The sequence below is a fragment of the Melanerpes formicivorus genome, unplaced genomic scaffold, assembly GCF_026170545.1.
Source record: "Melanerpes formicivorus ecotype bairdi unplaced genomic scaffold, bMelFor1.0.p_v2 SCAF_10, whole genome shotgun sequence".
NCBI lineage: Eukaryota > Metazoa > Chordata > Aves > Piciformes > Picidae > Melanerpes > Melanerpes formicivorus.
In genome coordinates, this window is record NW_027142362.1 from 21,022,286 (window position 1) to 21,040,837 (window position 18,552).

The following is an 18,552-nucleotide window of genomic DNA, read 5'->3' on the forward strand; positions in this document are numbered from 1 at the left end:
CATGGGAGCACATCAGGTGTGTGGAGCACTGCAGGTGCATGGGAGCACTGCAAATGCATGGACCACCGTGGATGCAATGAGTACCATGGATACATGGGAGCACTGCAAGTGCATGGGAGCACTGCAGGTGCATTGAGCACGGCGGATGTATGGGAGCACTGCAGATGGATGGGAGCACTGCAGGCATGTGGGAGCAACGCAAGCACCCAAAAGCTGCAGGGCAGCCCTGGGCCCTGCACACCCCCAAGGCTTCTGTGTCTTTAGCAGGGCTCTCAGGGCTTTGCTTCATCAGAAGGATCCTGTCTGCTTCTCCACAGAGCAGCTGTCCTTCCACCCCTCCGTGGCTCTTCACCTCCTCAGACAAGCAGGTTGCTGTTGGCAGTGGTCACTCGACCAGAGACCCACAGGGCTGGGGCTGCAGCGTGCAGCAACCTGCTGGAGAGCCGAGGAGCTGCCCTGCGAGCGGCGGCAGCCTGCTGGAGAGCTGAGGAGCTGCCCTGCCAGCGGCGGCAGCCTGCTGGAGAGCCGAGGAGCTGCCCTGCGAGCAGCCCCAGCTGGGTCCTGCAAGCCTCTGGCAGGGCACCGGGAGATGAAAGCAGAGTGTGCAGGAGGCAGCCGAGGCACTCAAGGACACCGAGATAAAAACACAAGCAGTGGCTTTTATTGAACTTTGAGCTTCCAGAAGTGTTTTTCCTTTCACCACCACCTCCTGGCAGTGTCTCACACTCCTCCTCTGAGGACAAAGCTATCACCAAGCGTTAAAAAGTGCAGAGAGAATCCCCAGCCGGAGCAGAGCAGCCACGCAGCAGGGGCTCATCACCTCCACTCCTCTCCAGGAGAGTCCTCATCTTCTGCAGGAGCAGCTGGCAGGGGGCAAGCTCTGTGAAAAGCATCAGCAAGTCAGCAGGACTCAGTCCAGCTCCGAGGAGAGGCCTCTGGATCCCTGCAGCTCCCTGCAAGGAAGCTGGAGCCAGGTGGGGTTGGTCTGCTCTCCCTGCTAACAAGCGATAGGAGGAGAGGAAGTGGCCTCAGGCTGCACCAGGGCAGGTTTAGGTTGGACATGAGCAGAAACTCCTTCACTGCAAGGGTTCCCAAGCCCTGAGCCAGGCTGCCCAGGGGGGTGGCTGAATCCCCATCCCCAGAGGGGTTCCCAAGAGGCAGAGCTGTGGTGCTGAGGGCCATGGCTTCACAATATCACAGTATTGTCACAGTATCACCAAGGGTGGAAGAGACCTCAAGGATCACCAAGTCCAAGCTGTCACCACAGACCTCATGACTAGACCATGGCACCAAGTGCCACATCCAATCCCCCCTTGAACACCTCCAGGGATGGGGACTCCACCACCTCCTGGGCAGCACATCCCAATGGCTAACAACTCTCTCTGGGAAGAACTTTCTCCTCACCTCCAGCTTAAACCTCCCCTGGCACAGCTTGAGACTGTGTCCTCTTGTTCTGGTGCTGCTTGCCTGGGAGAAGAGACCAACCCCCTCCTGGCTACAACCTCCCTTCAGGTAGTTGTAGAGGGCAATGAGGTCTCCCCTGAGCCTCCTCTTCTCCAGGCTAAGCAACGCCAGCTCCCTCAGCCTCTCCTCACAGGGCTGTGCTCAAGGCCTCTCCCCAGCCTTGTTGCCCTTCTCTGGACACCTTCAAGTCTCTCAATGTCCTTCTTAAACTGAGGGGCCCAGAACTGGACACAGGACTCAAGGTGTGGCCTAAGCAGTGCTGAGCACAGGAGGGAGTTGTGCACAGTGAGGGAGGGGAGACCCCCTACTGCCTCACCTGCTCCACACCCCCAGCCTCAGCTGCTCCACACCCCCAGCCTCAGCTGCTCCACACCCCCAGCCTCAGCTGCTCCATCCCCAGCCTCAGCTGCTCCACACCCCCAGCCTCAGCTGCTCCATCCCCAGCCTCAGCTGCTCCACACCCCCAGCCTCAGCTGCTCCATCCCCAGCCTCAGCTGCTCCAGACCCCCAGCCTCAGCTGCTCCATCCCCAGCCTCACCTGCTCCACACTCCCAGCCTCAGCTGCTCCATCCCAAGCCTCAGCTGCTCCACCCCCAGCCTCACCTGCTCCACATCCCCCAGCCTCACCTGCTCCACACCCCCAGCCTCAGCTGCTCCATCCCCAGCCTCAGCTGCTCCACACCCCCAGCCTCAGCTGCTCCACACCCCCAGCCTCAGCTGCTCCATCCCAAGCCTCACCTGCTCCACCCCCAGCCTCACCTGCTCCACATCCCCCAGCCTCACCTGCTCCACACCCCCAGCCTCAGCTGCTCCATCCCCAGCCTCAGCTGCTCCACACCCCCAGCCTCAGCTGCTCCATCCCCAGCCTCACCTGCTCCACACTCCCAGCCTGACCTGCTCCACACCCCCAGCCTCACCTGCTCCATCCCCTGCCTCAGCTGCTCCATCCCCAGCCTCAGCTGCTCCATCCCCAGCCTCAGCTGCTCCATCCCCAGCCTCAGCTGCTCCACACCCCCAGCCTCAGCTGCTCCATCCCCAGCCTCAGCTGCTCCACACCCCCAGCCTCAGCTGCTCCACACCCCCAGCCTCAGCTGCTCCATCCCCAGCCTCAGCTGCTCCACACCCCCAGCCTCAGCTGCTCCATCCCCAGCCTCACCTGCTCCACACCCCCAGCCTCAGCTGCTCCACACCCCCAGCCTCAGCTGCTCCATCCCCAGCCTCACCTGCTCCACACCCCCAGCCTCAGCTGCTCCACACCCCCAGCCTCAGCTGCTCCATCCCCAGCCTCAGCTGCTCCACACCCCCAGCCTCAGCTGCTCCACACCCCCAGCCTCAGCTGCTCCATCCCCAGCCTCACCTGCTCCACACCCCCAGCCTCAGCTGCTCCATCCCAAGCCTCAGCTGCTCCACACCCCCAGCCTCACCTGCTCCATCCCCAGCCTCAGCTGCTCCACACCCCCAGCCTGACCTGCTCCACACCCCCAGCCTCACCTGCTCCATCCCCTGCCTCAGCTGCTCCATCCCCAGCCTCAGCTGCTCCATCCCCAGCCTCAGCTGCTCCACACCCCCAGCCTCAGCTGCTCCATCCCCAGCCTCAGCTGCTCCACACCCCCAGCCTCAGCTGCTCCATCCCCAGCCTCACCTGCTCCACACCCCCAGCCTCACCTGCTCCACCCCCAGCCTCAGCTGCTCCACACCCCCAGCCTCAGCTGCTCCATCCCCAGCCTCACCTGCTCCACACCCCCAGCCTCAGCTGCTCCATCCCCAGCCTCAGCTGCTCCACACCCCCAGCCTCAGCTGCTCCACACCCCCAGCCTCAGCTGCTCCATCCCCAGCCTCAGCTGCTCCACACCCCCAGCCTGACCTGCTCCACACCCCCAGCCTCACCTGCTCCATCCCCTGCCTCAGCTGCTCCATCCCCAGCCTCAGCTGCTCCACACCCCCAGCCTCAGCTGCTCCATCCCCAGCCTCAGCTGCTCCACACCCCCAGCCTCAGCTGCTCCATCCCCAGCCTCAGCTGCTCCACACCCCCAGCCTCAGCTGCTCCATCCCCAGCCTCAGCTGCTCCACACCCCCAGCCTCAGCTGCTCCATCCCCAGCCTCAGCTGCTCCACACCCCCAGCCTCACCTGCTCCATCCCCTGCCTCAGCTGCTCCATCCCCAGCCTCAGCTGCTCCACACCCCCAGCCTCACCTGCTCCACACCCCCAGCCTCACCTGCTCCACCCCCAGCCTCAGCTGCTCCACACCCCCAGCCTCAGCTGCTCCACACCCCCAGCCTCAGCTGCTCCACACCCCCAGCCTCAGCTGCTCCATCCCCAGCCTCAGCTGCTCCACCCCCCGCCTCACCTGCTCCACACCCCCAGCCTGACCTGCTCCACACCCCCAGCCTCAGCTGCTCCATCCCCAGCCTCAGCTGCTCCACACCCCCAGCCTCAGCTGCTCCATCCCCAGCCTCAGCTGCTCCACACCCCCAGCCTCAGCTGCTCCATCCCCAGCCTCACCTGCTCCACACTCCCAGCCTGACCTGCTCCACACCCCCAGCCTCACCTGCTCCATCCCCTGCCTCAGCTGCTCCATCCCCAGCCTCAGCTGCTCCATCCCCAGCCTCAGCTGCTCCATCCCCAGCCTCAGCTGCTCCACACCCCCAGCCTCAGCTGCTCCATCCCCAGCCTCAGCTGCTCCACACCCCCAGCCTCAGCTGCTCCACACCCCCAGCCTCAGCTGCTCCATCCCCAGCCTCAGCTGCTCCACACCCCCAGCCTCAGCTGCTCCATCCCCAGCCTCACCTGCTCCACACCCCCAGCCTCAGCTGCTCCACACCCCCAGCCTCAGCTGCTCCATCCCCAGCCTCACCTGCTCCACACCCCCAGCCTCAGCTGCTCCACACCCCCAGCCTCAGCTGCTCCATCCCCAGCCTCAGCTGCTCCACACCCCCAGCCTCAGCTGCTCCACACCCCCAGCCTCAGCTGCTCCATCCCCAGCCTCAGCTGCTCCACACCCCCAGCCTGACCTGCTCCACACCCCCAGCCTCACCTGCTCCATCCCCTGCCTCAGCTGCTCCATCCCCAGCCTCAGCTGCTCCACACCCCCAGCCTCAGCTGCTCCATCCCCAGCCTCAGCTGCTCCACACCCCCAGCCTCAGCTGCTCCATCCCCAGCCTCAGCTGCTCCACACCCCCAGCCTCAGCTGCTCCATCCCCAGCCTCAGCTGCTCCACACCCCCAGCCTCACCTGCTCCATCCCCTGCCTCAGCTGCTCCATCCCCAGCCTCAGCTGCTCCACACCCCCAGCCTCACCTGCTCCACACCCCCAGCCTCACCTGCTCCACCCCCAGCCTCAGCTGCTCCACACCCCCAGCCTCAGCTGCTCCATCCCCAGCCTCAGCTGCTCCACACCCCCAGCCTCAGCTGCTCCATCCCCAGCCTCAGCTGCTCCACACCCCCAGCCTCACCTGCTCCATCCCCTGCCTCAGCTGCTCCATCCCCAGCCTCAGCTGCTCCACACCCCCAGCCTCAGCTGCTCCATCCCCAGCCTCAGCTGCTCCACCCCCCGCCTCACCTGCTCCACACCCCCAGCCTGACCTGCTCCACACCCCCAGCCTCAGCTGCTCCATCCCCAGCCTCAGCTGCTCCACACCCCCAGCCTCAGCTGCTCCATCCCCAGCCTCAGCTGCTCCACACCCCCAGCCTCAGCTGCTCCATCCCCAGCCTCACCTGCTCCACACTCCCAGCCTGACCTGCTCCACACCCCCAGCCTCACCTGCTCCATCCCCTGCCTCAGCTGCTCCATCCCCAGCCTCAGCTGCTCCATCCCCAGCCTCAGCTGCTCCATCCCCAGCCTCAGCTGCTCCACACCCCCAGCCTCAGCTGCTCCATCCCCAGCCTCAGCTGCTCCACACCCCCAGCCTGACCTGCTCCACACCCCCAGCCTCACCTGCTCCATCCCCTGCCTCAGCTGCTCCATCCCCAGCCTCAGCTGCTCCATCCCCAGCCTCAGCTGCTCCACACCCCCAGCCTCAGCTGCTCCATCCCCAGCCTCAGCTGCTCCTCAGCTGCTCCATCCCAAGCCTCAGCTGCTCCACCCCCAGCCTCACCTGCTCCACATCCCCCAGCCTCACCTGCTCCACACCCCCAGCCTCAGCTGCTCCACACCCCCAGCCTCACCTGCTCCACACCCCCAGCCTCAGCTGCTCCATCCCCAGCCTCAGCTGCTCCACACCCCCAGCCTCAGCTGCTCCATCCCCAGCCTCAGCTGCTCCATCCCCAGCCTCAGCTGCTCCACACCCCCAGCCTCAGCTGCTCCATCCCCAGCCTCAGCTGCTCCACACCCCCAGCCTCAGCTGCTCCATCCCCAGCCTCAGCTGCTCCACACCCCCAGCCTCAGCTGCTCCATCCCCAGCCTCACCTGCTCCATCCCCAGCCTCACCTGCTCCACACCCCCAGCCTCAGCTGCTCCATCCCCAGCCTCAGCTGCTCCACTCCACCAGCCTCAGCTCTGTGCCATGCTTCTGAAAGCCTTTTTTCCCCTCTTTGTGCAGTGAAGGTTAATGAGGTCAATGGATAGAAACTCTGGCACAGGAGAAGGAACTTCTTCACTGAGTCACAGAGCCCTGGAGCTGGCTGCCCAGAGAGCTTGTGGAGTCTCCTTCTCTGGAGACTTTCAAGACCCTTCTGGGTGTGTTCCTGTGTGACCTGTGTCCACTTCTGAACTCCTCAGTTCCAGAGAGATGTTGAGGTACTGGAAGGTGTCCAGAGAAGGGCAACAAGGCTGGGGAGGGGTCTGGAGCACAGCCCTGTGAGGAGAGGCTGAGGGAGCTGGGGTTGCTTAGCCTGGAGAAGAGGAGGCTCAAGGGAGACCTTCTTGCTGTCTACAACTACCTGAAGGGAGGTTGTAGCCAGGTGGGGGTTGGTCTCTTCTCCCAGGCACCCAGCACCAGAACAAGAGGACACAGTCTCAAGCTGTGCCAGGGGAGGTTTAGGCTGGAGGGGAGGAGAAAGTTCTTTACAGAGAGATTGGCCCTTGGGATGTGCTGCCCAGGGAGGTGGTGGAGTCACCTTCAAGAAGAGCCTGGCTGAGGCACTCAGTGCCATGGTCTGGTTGATTGGATGGGGGTGGGTGGGAGGTTGGTCTGGATGATCTTGGAGGTCTCTTTCAACCTGGCTGATTCGATGATTCTGTGCTGGATTGCTCCGGTCCTGCTCTGGCAGGGGGTTGGACTCAAGGACCTCTGGAGGTCCCTTCCAACCCCTAACACCCTGGGATCCTGCAAAGCCTTTATTAAGTCCTAGCAGCACATCCCCAGAGCCAGGCTACAGTCAGCTTCCTGAACTCCTCAAGTGTACCCAAGTTGTTCCTGCTGCATTTTGCTCCTTCCCTGCCTGGTAGCCTCAGGCTGCAACACCTCTGCCCCTCCTGGAGCCCCAGCTCAGCCTGCAGGGACTTGCAGTGCTGTTGCCAAGGCTGAGAGGTTTGCTAGGCTAAAGGTTGGACTCATCAAGGCACAGAATGATGGTTCAGGTGGAAAAGACCTTTCAGATCATCCACTCCACCCATTCTCAGAGAAGCCTGGGGCTCAGAGAAGCCAGACCCTCAGCACCACAGCTCTGCCTCTTGGAAACCCCTCCAGGGATGGGGATTCAGCCACCTCCCTGGGCAGCCTGGCTCAGGCCTTGGGAACCTTTTCAGGGAAGAAGTTTCTTCTCATGTCCAACCTAAACCTGCCCTGGGGCAACTTGAGGCCATCTCCTCTTGTCCTGTAACTAGTTCCTTGAAGAGGAGACCAACCCCCAGCTCCCTGCAGCCTCCTCTCAGGGAGCTGGAGGGAGCAATGAGGTCTCCCTCAGCCTCCTCTGCTCTGCACCAACCCCCTCCCAGCTCCCTCAGCTGCTCCTCCCCAGCCCTCTTCTCCAGCCCTTTTCCCACCGTTGTTGCCCATTTCTGAGCTTGATCTTAAACAATGCTCCTGAGAAAGCCCCAGGGCTGCTCAGGGTGGGTTGAGGGCTGAGAAACGGGGCTGAGGGCAGGGAGATGGGGGGCTGAGGGCAGGGAGATGGGGGGCTGAGGGCTGGGAGATGGGGGGCTGAGAGCAGGGATATGGGGGGGCTGAGGGCTGGGAGATGGGGGCTGGGTGTGCACAGAACAGGGACTGCTTCCCCCGACCCACCCCTGGGGCCGTGACCCCTACCTCTTGGCGGCCGGCCGCAGCCCGCTGCTCGCCGCCCGCTCTCCGTCGGGCTCCCGGCTCTCGCTCCGTGCTCGCTGCAGGAACTCGCTGATGCCCTTCTGCCAGGCGGGGACGGGCCGGACGCACACCGGGTTGAGCGGAGCGGCGCCTGCGGGGACCGCGGCCGTCAGCCCCGCCGCGGGCCCCGGGGGGCAGGAGGGGGCCCGGGGGCGGCCCGGCCGCGCCCCGCTCTCACCTCGCTTGGCAGCCGGCGACGGTCCCGCGTTGACGCCGCTGGAGCCCCGGAGCGCCTTCCGCGGAGCCCGGGAGACCAGCACTGCGGAGCGGGCAGCGGTGAGCGGAGCGGGGACCCCCTCCCCGGGCCCCCCGCCCCGGGCCGTCCCGCACCTTTGCGGTAGCTCCTGCCGCTGTCCACCTTCGTCCTCACCATCCCGGCCGGCGAACTGGCACCAGCCTTCCGCGCCGCTCCCACCGGGGCTGGGGCCCCTCTCAGCGCCGCTCCCACGGGGCTCGGTCCTCTCCCAGCGCCGCTCCCACCGGGGCTCGGTCCCCTCCCAGCGCCGCTCCCACCGGGGCTCGGTCCCCTCCCAGCGCCGCTCCCACCGGGCTCGGTCTCCTCCCAGCGCCGCTCCCACCGGGGCTCGGTCTCCTCCCAGCGCCGCTCCCACCGGGGCTCGGTCCCCTCCCAGCGCCGCTCCCACCGGGCTCGGTCCCCTCCCAGCGCCGCTCCCACCGGGGCTCGGTCTCCTCCCAGCGCCGCTCCCACCGGGGCTCGGTCTCCTCCCAGCGCCGCTCCCACCGGGGCTCGGTCCCCTCCCAGCGCCGCTCCCACCGGGCTCGGTCCCCTCCCAGCGCCGCTCCCACCGGGGCTCGGTCCCCTCCCAGCGCCGCTCCCACCGGGCTCGGTCTCCTCCCAGCGCCGCTCCCACCGGGGCTCGGTCCCCGCTCAGCGCCGCTCCCACCGGGGCTCGGTCCCCTCCCAGCGCAGCTCCCACCGGGGCTCGGTCTCCTCCCAGCGCCGCTCCCACCGGGCTCGGTCCCCTCCCAGCGCCGCTCCCGCCGGGGCTCGGTCCCCGCTCAGCGCCGCTCCCACCGGGGCTCGGTCCCCTCCCAGCGCCGCTCCCGCCGGGGCTCGGTCCCCGCTCAGCGCCGCTCCCACCGGGGCTCGGTCTCCTCCCAGCGCCGCTCCCACCGGGCTCGGTCCCCTCCCAGCGCCGCTCCCGCCGGGGCTCGGTCCCCGCTCAGCGCAGCTCCCACCGGGGCTCGGTCCCCTCCCAGCGCCACTCCCACCGGGCTCGGTCCCCGCTCAGCGCAGCTCCCACCGGGGCTCGGTCCCCTCCCAGCGCCGCTCCCACCGGGGCTCGGTCCCCTCCCAGCGCCGCTCCCACCGGGCTCGGTTCCCTCCCAGCGCCGCTCCCGCCGGGGCTCGGTCCCCTCCCAGCGCCGCTCCCACCGGGGCTCGGTCCCCTCCCAGCGCCGCTCCCACCGGGCTCGGTTCCCTCCCAGCGCCGCTCCCGCCGGGGCTCGGTCCCCTCCCAGCGCCGCTCCCGCCGGGGCTCGGTCCCCTCAGCGCCGCTCTGTTCAGCGCGGTTCCTCCTCTCCCCCTTGCCTCAGCCGGGGTCCCCTGGGCCTGCCCCGCTCAGGGCATCCCCGTCCCGTACACACAGGCGACTCGAGGCTGTCCTCCCCAGGCTGCTCAGCCTTTCGGTCCCGGAGCTGCCCTCAGGAAGGTGCCACACGAGTGTCCCCTCCATGGCAGCAGCCTGCCCGCTGCTCCCTCCCTGCCGTGCCCCTCACCGCAGGGGCTGGCGGCCGCGGTGTGAGCTCAGCCTGCCACAACTGCTCTGGCCAAGAAATTCTGCTTCTTTGCAGTGTTTTCCAGCAGGATCTGCTCCTGGATCGAACCCACTGCAGGGCTGGGCACTTGGATGGACAGGCAGTGCCAGCGGGTATCACAGGTCCCTGAGGAACAAGGGCTGGGTTGCTAGGGAGCAAGGGCCAGCTCCCTGAGGAGGAAGGGCTGGGTTGCCAGGGAGTAAGGGCCAGGTTCTGAGGAACAAGGGCCAGGCTGCCAGGAGCAAGGTCCATCTCCCCAGGGAGCAAAGCCTAGCTTCCCAGGAACAAGGCCTAGACTGGCAGGGAGTAAGGCCCGGGAGGGACACCGAGGCAGCTGAGGAGCCCAGCCCAGCATGGAGTGCAGCCACTGGCAGTGCTGGGACAGGACCACCGGTGACCTCCTGCCTCTGGGCTGTGCCTGGAGCTCTGTCTGATGTGCAAGAGGAAGGAGCTGAGCAGTGTGCAGGGAGGGGGATGGGTTCCCCCAGCTCCAGCAGAAGGTTGTGTTATGACAAACTGCATCACAGTCACAGGTGGGAGGCTGCTTTGTGGCCTCATGTCAACAGGAGGTGAGCTGCATGGGCAGCTGAGGAGCTGGCAGCTGCTGGAGAGGTTTCCCATGGCAGAGGTGTTTCTCCTAAGAAGCCACATCTGCCACTCCAGGCTGCCCAACGCCTCAGCAGTGCTGGTCCAGGACATATTCCTTCCTTTCCAATGGCTGCTGCTCCCTCTTGATCTTGGTGTTCATCCTGATGTGGCTTTTAGTGCTGGCTTACTTCAAATGAAGGTGGAATTGGCCATCCCCCGTGTGCTGTGGTGCCTGGCACCTGTGAGATCACAGCCCACAGGAGGTTAGGGGTTGGAAGGGACCTCTGGAGAGCTCCCAGTCCAAGCCCTGCCAGAGCAGGAGCAGAGAATCCAGCACAGGGCACACAGGAACACATCCAGCCAGGGCTGGGAGACTCCACAACCTCTCTGGGCAGCCTGCTCCAGGCCTCTGGGACCCTCACAGGGCAGAAGTTCCTCCTCCTGCTGAGCTGGAACCTCCTGTGCTGCAGTTTCCATCCCCTGCTCCTTGGCCTATCCCAGGGCACAGTGAGCAGAGGCTGTCCCTGTCCCTTCCTTCCTGACCCCCAGCCCTCAGCTAGTGAGAGACATTGATCAGATCCCTCTCAGCCTTCTCCTCTCCACACTGCACAGCCCCAGGGCTCTCAGCCTCTCCTCACCAGCACTGCTCCAGGCCCTGCAGCATCCTTGGAGCCCTCCCTTGGACTCTCTCCAGCAGCTCCCTGTCCCTCCTGAGCTGGGGAGCCCAGAGCTGGATGCAATATTCCAGGGGAGGTCTCAGCAGGGCAGAGCAGAGGGGGAGGAGAACCTCCCTGGCCCTGCTGGCCACACTCTGCTGAGTGCCCCCCAGGACCCCCTTGGCCTTCTTGGGCCCCAGGGCACATTGCTGTCCCATGCAGGCCTTGCTGCCCACCAGCACTCCCAGAACAACACCAGAACAAGAGGACACAGGCTCAAGCTGTGCCAGGGGAGGTTTAGGCTGGAGGTGAGGAAGAAATTCTTCACAGAGATTTGTCATTGGGATGTGCTGCCCAGGGAGGTGGTGGAGTCCCTGTCCCTGGAGGTGTTCAGAAAAGGCTTGGATGTGCACTTGGAGCCACAGCTTAGTTGCCAGGAGGTGTTGGGTGAGAGGTTGGATGATCTCTGAGGTGTTTTCCAACCTTATGGATCCCATGATTCTCTGATAAAGGAACACATGCACTAGCCCAGGTGTTAGTATGAGGCTAGGTGTTAGCTACAGCTATCAGACTAAGGAGTGGCAGATAACTTTGTATAGCAGCATACAATAGCAAAACAGTTTTTAGGCTCTAACTCTGTAGCTGTTTGACCTTGTGGATGTTTGGTAAACTATTTTACACTGAGAACTAGCAGGGCCTGAGAGCAGCTCCTCAGGAGGTAGGCTTGATAAAATAGCTCCTTATCAGCTACCACATAAAGGGAGGAATCTGTTCAAGGGCAGGGGCTGTGACACCTGGCAAGAAGACGATGGAAGGACAAGCAGCCAGACCAGCTCAGAGGTGCAAGGTGAAAAGCACAGCTGTGAGGAAGACTACTTACTTCATCCTGAGACCCCCACTTGTGACCACCTGATGGCTTTGGGCAGGCATTTTGGGGCTGGACTATGTAAATGAGTTCTTAGGACTAATTGTCTTACCCCCACCACTTGGTGGCATTGTAATGGATGTCATAGAATCACACATCCCAGTGGCCAATTACTCTCTCTGGGAAGAACTTTCTCCTCCCCTCCAGCCTAAACCTCCCCTGGCACAGCTTGAGACTGTGTCCTCTTGTTCTGGTGCTGGGTGCCTGGGAGAAGAGACCAACCCCCACCCGGCTGCAGCCTCCCTTCAGAAGGAGGTTCATTGCATTCCATCGCAGAGCGCAGTTTTGCTTGTGAATAACAGCTTCCACTGGCTTCCAGCTGAGCTGCTGAGGCAAAGTTACCGTTGGGGGCAGTGTCAAGGCCCCACAGCCGTGCCTCAGTTTCCCCAGAGCACGGCAAGCGCCGGCCGGGAGCAGCGCCGTAACCAGCCCCCATCTGCCGGAGCCAGAGCGGCCATGGGCGCCCACGGGGCCTCCCTGTCGGCTGCCTGCCCTGCCCGGAGCATGAGAGCCCGCCCAAAGCCTCTGGAACACAGCAGCAGCGCTCCCCACCGGTGTGGCAGCACCTCTGAGTGATTCATGTGTTGCCTCTTCGGCTTAATGGCTCTGCTCCAGACTCCCTCCCCCGCTGTGCTCGAGAGGCATTTGGCACCCAGGCTGTTCCCTCCCTGCTCTGTTCCTCCTGGTTGGCACAGAAGTGTTAAGTTGTTATAGAATCACAGAGCTGGCAGGGCTGGAAGGGACCCCAGCCAGCTCCAACCCCCTGCCACGGGCAGGGACACCTCACACCACAGCAGGTTGCTCACAGCCACAGCCAGCCTGGCTGCAAACACCTCCAGGCAGGAGGCTTCCACCACCTCCCTGGGCAGCCTGTGCCAGGCTCTCACCACCCTCATGGGCAACAACTTCTTCCTCACAGCCAAGCTGAATCTCCTCACTTCTAGTGCTGCTCCATCTCCCCCAGTCCTACCCCTCCCTGACCCCCCAGAGCAGAGGGGCAGGATCCTCTCCCTCCACCTCTGGCAATGGGCACTGGCAGCCCAGAAGGCCAAGGGCAGCTGAGCCCCATTCAGATCCTGGCAGACCACAAGAAGGTCTCCTGGGAGTCCCTCCTGGGAAGCTGGGGAGGGACTTTGGAGGGTGTCAGGGAGGGATAGGGGTCTGGGACACCTCTGAGCGGTGCAGGAATCAGGCTTGGGGCAGGGAACCAGCAATGGGCACTGGCAGCCCAGAAGGCCAAGGGCAGCTCAGCTGCCCTTGGCCTTCTGGGCTGCCAGTGCCCATTGCCAGAGGTGGAAGAGGTGGAAGCCTCCTGCCTGGAGGTGTTTGCAGCCAGGCTGGCTGTGGCTGTGAGCAACCTGCTGTGGTGTGAGGTGTCCCTGCCCATGGCAGGGGGTTGGAGCTGGCTGAGCCTTGAGGTCCCTCCCAGCCCTGCCAGCTCTGTGAGTCTATGCATGGTTTAGGGGTAACTCTGCAGAGCAGGGTTCTGGGTTGCACTTGGTGATCCTGAGGGTCTTTTCCAGCCAGAATGTTTCTGTGGTTCCATGGTTCTGAGCCCTTGCCCCTTCCCCCCAGGCTGGGCAGAAGGCAGCTCGGGGCAGTTCCTCGCCCGGGTCGCACTCGGCCTGTGGGCAGCTCTCGGAGGAGGCAGGGGCGGCTGCCAGTGCCCCACAGCACCCAAGCCGAGTCCTCAGCACCCAAGCACCCAAGCGGGCATCCTCAGCACCCAAGTCCCCAAGCACCCAAGCCGGCGTCCTCAGCACCCAAGCCCCCAAGCCGGCATCCTCAGCACCCAAGCCCCCAAGCCCCCGTCCTCAGCACCCAAGCCCCCAAGCCGGCATCCTCAGCACCCAAGCCCCCAAGCCAGCATCCTCAGCACCCAAGCCCCCAAGCCAGCATCCTCAGCACCCAAGCACCCAAGCCGGCATCCTCAGCACCCAAGCACTCTCAGCACCCAAGCACTCTCAGCACCCAAGCACTCTCAGCACCCAAGCCGGCGTCCTCAGCACCCAAGCACTCTCAGCACCCAAGCACTCTCAGCACCCAAGCCGGCGTCCTCAGCACCCAAGCCCCCAATTCGGCGCCCCACAGCACCCAAGCACCCAAGCCGGCGTCCTCAGCACCCAAGCCCCCAAGCCGGCATCCTCAGCACCCAAGCCCCCAAGCCAGCATCCTCAGCACCCAAGCCCCCAAGCCGGCATCCTCAGCACCCAAGCCCCCAAGCCAGCATCCTCAGCACCCAAGCCCCCAAGCCGGCATCCTCAGCACCCAAGCACCCAAGCCGGCATCCTCAGCACCCAAGCACCCAAGCCGGCATCCTCAGCACCCAAGCACCCAAGCCGGCGTCCTCAGCACCCAAGCACCAAAGCACCCAAGCACCTAAGCAGGCGCCCCACAGCACCCCAGCACCCAAGCCCCCAAGCCGGAGTCCTCAGCAGCCAAGCAACGACAGGGCCCGTGCCGCTGGCTCTGAGCCCCGGGGCGGTGTGCGAGCTCCCGGCGGGGCGGCGCGGGACGGCGCGGGGCCCGGAACGGCGGTGCGGGGCCGCGGGGCCGGGGGGAGCGCAGCGCGGCGGAGCGCGCGGGGGCGGTGCGCAGCCCTTTGCCTTCCCCCGCGGCAAGATGGCGGCGCCCGCAGCGCTGCTGGCCTGGTGCGTGCAGCACCTGCGCGGAGACTTCGGGCTGGACGTGGGCGAGGAGGTGGTGAGGTGAGCGGGGTCCAGCGAGACCCTCCCTGGGTGTCCCGCACTGCAGAGCCTCCGCCGGGGCCCAGCGACCCCTTCCCTTCCCTTCCCTTCCCTTCCCTTCCCTTCCCTTCCCTTCCCTTCCCTTCCCTTCCCTTCCCTTCCCTTCCCTTCCCTTCCCTTCCCTTCCCTCCCCTCCCCCTCCCCCTCCCCCTCCCCCTCCCCCCATTGCAGAGGGAGTGGGGTTTTTGACATAGCTTTGTAGCAAGAGGACAAGGGGCAGAGAGGAGGCCACCAGGATGAGCAGAGGCTGCAGAGCCTCCCCTGTGGGGCCAGGCTGGGAGAGTTGGGGCTGTGCAGCCTGGAGAAGAGAAGGCCGCAGGCAGAGCTCAGAGCAGCCTCCCAGGAGCTGAAGGGCTGCAGGAGAGCTGGGGAGGGACTCTGGAGAAGGGCTGGGAGGGACAGGCTGAGGGCCAATGGCTTTGAGCTGGGAGAGGGGAGACTGAGAGTGGAGAGGAGGAAGAAATTGTTGTCAGTGAGGCTGGGGAGAGACTGGCACAGGTTGCCCAGGGAGGCTGTGGCTGCCTCCTGCCTGGAGGTGCTGAGGGCCAGGCTGGATGAGGCCCTGAGCAGCCTGTGCTGGTGGGAGGTGTCCCTGGGCATGGCAGGGGCTGGAGCTGGCTGAGCTCTGGGGTCAATCCCTGACTCCCTTTGTTACCTCCAGTCCCTTAGGTGGCTTCCCCAAGTGTCTGTCTCCAAAGCTGGCTCCTGGCCCCCTTCCTGCCCACACGGAGCCCTGTCAGGGGAGGCCAGACCTGCCTGTGTGATGAGAGCCTTGCTTTCCTCCCAGCCAAAGCCCTCTCACCCCTTTGCCTCCCCCCTGCAGGTACATCCTGTCCATCAGGGACGAGGAGGAGATCCGGGAGTACGTGTTGGACCTGCTGCAGGGCGCCCAGGGCAGCAAGAGTCTCTTCCTGGAGGAGCTGCTGGCCCGCTGGCGCCAGGCCTCCCAGCTGCCCCCACAGCCCCTGCCTGCCTGCTGCCACAAGGAGGGTCAGTGCTCTGGGCAGGGAGGGGCACACAGTGCCCTGGGTCGGGAGGCACCTACAGAGGTCATCCAGTCCAACCCCCTCTGCAGTCAGGTTGCTCACAGCCCTGTCCAGCCCCACCCTGAACACCTCCAGGGCTTGGAGCCTCAACCCCCTCCCTGGGCAGCCTGCTGCAGTGTTCCAGCAGCCTCCTGGGGCACAACTTGTTCCTCACCTCCAATCTCAATCTGCTCTGCTCTGGTTTGAAGCCATTGCCCCATGTGCTGTCCCTGCAGGCCTTTGGGAGCAGTCTCTCTGCAGCCTGCTTGTAGCACTTCAGGCACTGGAAAGCTGCTCTAAGGTCTGCCTGGAGCCTTATTCTCTCCAGGCTGAACATCCCCAGTTCCCTCAGCCTGGCCTCAGAGCAGAGCTGCTCCAAGCCCCTGAGCATTTTCATGGCCTCCTCTGGAGCCTCCTGTGCTGAGGGCTCCAGAGCTGGATGAAGCCCTCCAGGTGATGTCTCACAGAGCAGAGGGGCAGGATCCTCTCTCTCCATTTCTGGCCACACTGCTTTGGATGCAGCCCAGGCTGCCCTTGGCCTCCTGTGCTGCAGGCTCCCACTGCCTGCTCCTGGCCAGCTTCTCCCCCAGCAGTACCCTCAAGTCCTTTTCCTCAGGGCTGCTTTCTTTGGAAGCCTTTGCTGTCTGCTTCCTTCACAGCCTCAGCCTGGCTCCTTCCTCTGGCGATGTGGACGCTCAGTGCCACGTGTGCCCGTGCCTGGCTCTCTTTCTGCTGGCTGTGACAGCATACAGCCCTCTCCATGCCCCAGGGGCTGTTTGTGAGGCTGTCTGTGCCCCCTCCCTTGCAGAGGCAGCAGAGGCTCCTCGGGCAGCGGAGCAGGCGAGGAAGGCCAAGCGCAAAGGGCGCAACAAGCAGGAGCTGCCTGCGCACGCTGAGCCCGGGCCCCAGGCTGAGGACGTGAAGACCCCCCTTGACCTGGCCAAGGTGAGTGTGGGGTCCTCCCTCAGCGAGCTCTCTGGCACTGAGGGGGAGGCTGGGCTCAGATGAGCCCTGCTGCAACCCCCACTGTGTCTGTGGGGTGAATAATAGCAGGATGAGGGCAACGAAGCTGCAGCTTGAGTGCTGGCTGCAGGTCTGGCTCCTCACTGCCAGCAGGACACTGAGAGGCTGGAGCAGGGCAGAGAAGGGCAGCAGAGCTGGGGAAGGGGCTGGAGAAGAGGGCTGGGGAGGAGCAGCTGAGGGAGCTGGGGGGGTTGGTGTGGAGCAGAGGAGGCTGAGGGAGACCTCATTGCTCTCTGCAGCTCCCTGAGAGGAGGCTGCAGGCAGCTGGGCTTGGGCTCTGCTCCCTAGGCTCAGGGGAGAGCAGGAGAGGAACTGGCCTGGAACTGTGCCAGGGGAGGCTTAGGTTGGAGAGGAGGAAGAATTCCTTTGGTGGCAGAGTGGTCAGGGGCTGGCAGAGGCTGCCCAGGGAGGTGGTGGAGTCCCCATGGCTGGAGGTGCTGCAAAGCCCTGTGGCCATGGCAGCTGGGGCCATGGTGTGGTGGCCATGGTGGGGCTGGGCTGAGGCTTGGCCTGGCTGAGCCTGGAGGCCTTCCCCAGCCCAAGCAGGTCTGTGATTGTGTGTGCTTGTGTCTGCAGTAGGCTGGAAGGTCCCTTCCAACCTCAACCATTCCGTGAATAACTCTGAGTAAAAAAAAGCTCTCTGGGAGGAGCTGAGCTGCTGTGTGAAGCTGTTGAACACCCTGAGCTGTCCCTGCAGGTCTGGAGGGCTGGCAGCATCCTGGCACACAGCCCTGAGCAGTCCCAGCAACCAGCAGCTGGCTCAGCAATGTCTTTGTGGCCTTGCTTTGTTTGGGTTGCTTGGACCTTGTCTGGCAGACCTAAGCTTGTCCTTCTGTTGGCCTGGGGTGTGGGAGTGGAACATCTCCCTGTGAGGGCAGGCTGAGGGGGCTGGGACTTGGAGCAGGGGAGCCTGAGGGGTGACCTCATTGCTGCTGAGAAAGATGTGCAGGGCAGTGTGGGGAGGCTGGAGCCAGGCTCTGCTCAGGGGTGGCCAAGGACAGCACAAGGGGAGCAGAGGAGGTGCCAGGGGAACAGGAGGGAAAGCTTTGTCAGTGTGAGGGTGCAGAAGGCCTGGAGCAGGCTGCCCAGAGAGGTTGTGGAGTCTGCTCTGGAGCCTTCCCAGCCCTGTCTGGATGTGTTCCTGTGCCCTGTGCTGGATTCTCTGTGCCCTGTGCTGGATTCTCTGCTCCTGCTCTGGCAGGGCTTGGACTGGGAGCTCTCCAGAGGTCCCTCCCAACCCCTAACCTCCTGTGGGCTGTGAGCTTCTCTCTGAGCACTACCTGGCTGTGGTCTCTCTGGTATTTCACTGCTTCCTGCTCTTTGGGAGAAGGCCTCAGGGACAGGAGCTGGAGGGAAAAGTCTCTCTGGAGAGCTTCCAACCCCCCCAGGCTGTGCTCCTGGGTGCCCCTGCCCTGGGTGCCCTGCCCTGGCAGGGGCTTGGGCTGGCTGCTCTCTGGGCTGCCTTGCAAGCCCTGCTGTTCTGTGAGTGTGTGACTGCCCTGCCGGCTGCCTGGCCCTGCCCTGGGGTGGGTGCTGGCTCTCTGCTGCAGCGCCACCTCTCTGTCTGTCTGTCCGTCCGTCGGTCCGGCAGGCGCAGGAGAGCGGCGCGGGGCCGGGCGGCGCCGGCGGCTCCAAGAGGAAGGCCAAGTTCGTCAGCCTGTACAGCAGGGAGGGCCAGGACAGGCTGGCAGTGCTGCTCCCCGGCAGGCACCCCTGCGAGTGCCTGGCCCAGCGCCACAGGCTGCTCAACAACTGCCTGCTCTGCGGCCGCATCGTCTGCCAGCAGGAGGGCTCCGGGCCCTGCCTCACCTGCGGCGCCCTGGTGGGTACCCCCGCCCCTGCCCTGCCCTCCCTCTGCTGCCCTCGCCCTCCCTCTGCTGCCCTCGCCCTCCCTCTGCTGCCCTCGCCCTCCCTCTGCTGCCCTCGCCCTCCCTCTGCTGCCCTCGCCCTCCCTCTGCTGCCCTCGCCCTCGCCCTGCCTCCTGCCCTCGCCCTGCCTCCTGCCCTCGCCCTGCCTCCTGCCCTCGCCCTGCCTCCTGCCCTCCCCCTGCCTGCCCTCCCCCTGCTGCCCTCCCCCTGCTGCCCTCCCCCTGCCTGCCCTCCC

At 64.8% G+C, this 18,552-nt stretch overlaps 2 protein-coding genes across 3 annotated transcripts in view; one reads left to right on the plus strand and one right to left on the minus strand.

The window, feature by feature from the left end:
• Positions 1 to 659: 659 nt before the first annotated feature.
• On the minus strand, positions 660 to 8,255 carry PCLAF (PCNA clamp associated factor). The gene is made up of 4 exons (XM_068144378.1): positions 8,037 to 8,255; positions 7,885 to 7,965; positions 7,650 to 7,797; positions 660 to 880 (listed from the first exon to the last, which is right to left on the minus strand). The coding sequence occupies exons 1-4, from the start codon at positions 8,077 to 8,079 to the stop codon at positions 817 to 819; spliced, it is 336 nt and encodes a 111-aa protein (XP_068000479.1). The 5' UTR covers positions 8,080 to 8,255; the 3' UTR covers positions 660 to 816.
• Positions 8,256 to 14,250: 5,995 nt separating this feature from the next.
• The window catches only part of TRIP4 (thyroid hormone receptor interactor 4), a 33,963-nt gene continuing 29,661 nt past the window's right edge, over positions 14,251 to 18,552 (plus strand). Inside the window, exons 1-4 of one of the 2 annotated variants that reach the window (XM_068144186.1) lie at positions 14,251 to 14,362; positions 15,225 to 15,391; positions 16,235 to 16,371; positions 18,041 to 18,271. In XM_068144186.1, the coding sequence (XP_068000287.1) occupies positions 14,277 to 14,362; positions 15,225 to 15,391; positions 16,235 to 16,371; positions 18,041 to 18,271 (621 nt within the window). In that variant the 5' untranslated portion in view covers positions 14,251 to 14,276. The remainder of the gene's footprint in view (positions 14,363 to 15,224; positions 15,392 to 16,234; positions 16,372 to 18,040; positions 18,272 to 18,552) is intronic. The other variant, XM_068144187.1, reaches the window with a different exon arrangement.